General features: G+C 36.5%; 1 protein-coding gene across 1 annotated transcript; it reads right to left on the reverse strand.

The window, feature by feature from the left end:
• Window positions 1-194: 194 nt before the first annotated feature.
• LOTGIDRAFT_177052 (hypothetical protein) lies at window positions 195-1,102 on the reverse strand (the record flags this gene model as incomplete). Its single annotated transcript, XM_009050067.1, has 1 exon — window positions 195-1,102. A coding segment is annotated over one exon (908 nt), but the record flags the coding sequence as incomplete, so codon positions are not given.
• Window positions 1,103-1,141: the final 39 nt, after the last annotated feature.

Here is a 1,141-nt window from a genome sequence, read left to right on the forward strand (position 1 = left end):
CTAAACTTTGCCAGTGTTGGTTATTTTAAATTTTCATCACTAAGGGTACTGGTGTATGACTAAAAGCGAAACACGTTAGTCGTTATGTATGGTCATTACATAACTGGATCAATGGACATAACAAATTTGGATAGGGTTGGCAATACAGTCAGCATTTCAGCATTTGCTGACCATTCGGAAACCTGATATCCATATCAGACTAAATCAAGGATGCTGATAGCTAAATTAAGAGTGCTGATAGCTAAATCAAGGGTGCTGATAGCTAAATGAAGAATGCTGATAGCTAAATCAAGAATGATGATAGCTAAATCAAAGATTCTGATATCTAAATCAAGGATGCTGATAGCTAAATCAAGAATGCTGATAGCTAAATCAGGGATACTGATAGCTAAATCAAGAATGCTGATAGCAAAATCAAGGATGCTGATAGCTAAATCAAGAATGCTGATAGCAAAATCAAGAATGCTGATGGCAAAATCAAGAGTGCTGATAGCTAAATCAAGGATGCTGATAGCTAAATCAAGAATGCTGATAGCTAAATCAGGGATGCTGATAGCTAAATCAAGGATACTGATAGCTAAATGAAGAATGCTGATAGCAAAATCAAGAATGCTGATGGCAAAATCAAGAGTGCTGATGGCAAAATCAAGAGTGCTGATGGCAAAATCAAGAGTGCTGATAGCTAAATCAAGGATGCTGATAGCTAAATCAAGAATGCTGATAGCTAAATCAGGGATGCTGATAGCTAAATCAAGGATACTGATAGCTAAATGAAGAATGCTGATAGCAAAATCAAGGGTGCTGATAGCTAAATCAAGAATGCTGATAGCTAAATCAAGGATGCTGATAGCTAAATCAAGGATGATGTTGTCTAAATCAAGGGTACTGATAGCTAAATCAAGAATGCTGATAGCTAAATCAAGGATGCTGATAGCTAAATCAAGAATGCTGATAGCTAAATCAAGGATGCTGATAGCTAAATCAAGGATGATGTTGTCTAAATCAAGGGTACTGATAGCTAATTCAGGGATGCTGATAGCTAAATCAAGGGTGCTGATAGCTAAATCAAGGATACTGATAGCTAAATCAAGGATACTGCTAGCTAAATCAAGGATACTGATAGCTAAATCAAAGATTCTGC

This window comes from Lottia gigantea (genome assembly GCF_000327385.1).
Source record: "Lottia gigantea unplaced genomic scaffold LOTGIsca_14327, whole genome shotgun sequence".
Taxonomy (NCBI): Eukaryota; Metazoa; Mollusca; class Gastropoda; family Lottiidae; genus Lottia; species Lottia gigantea.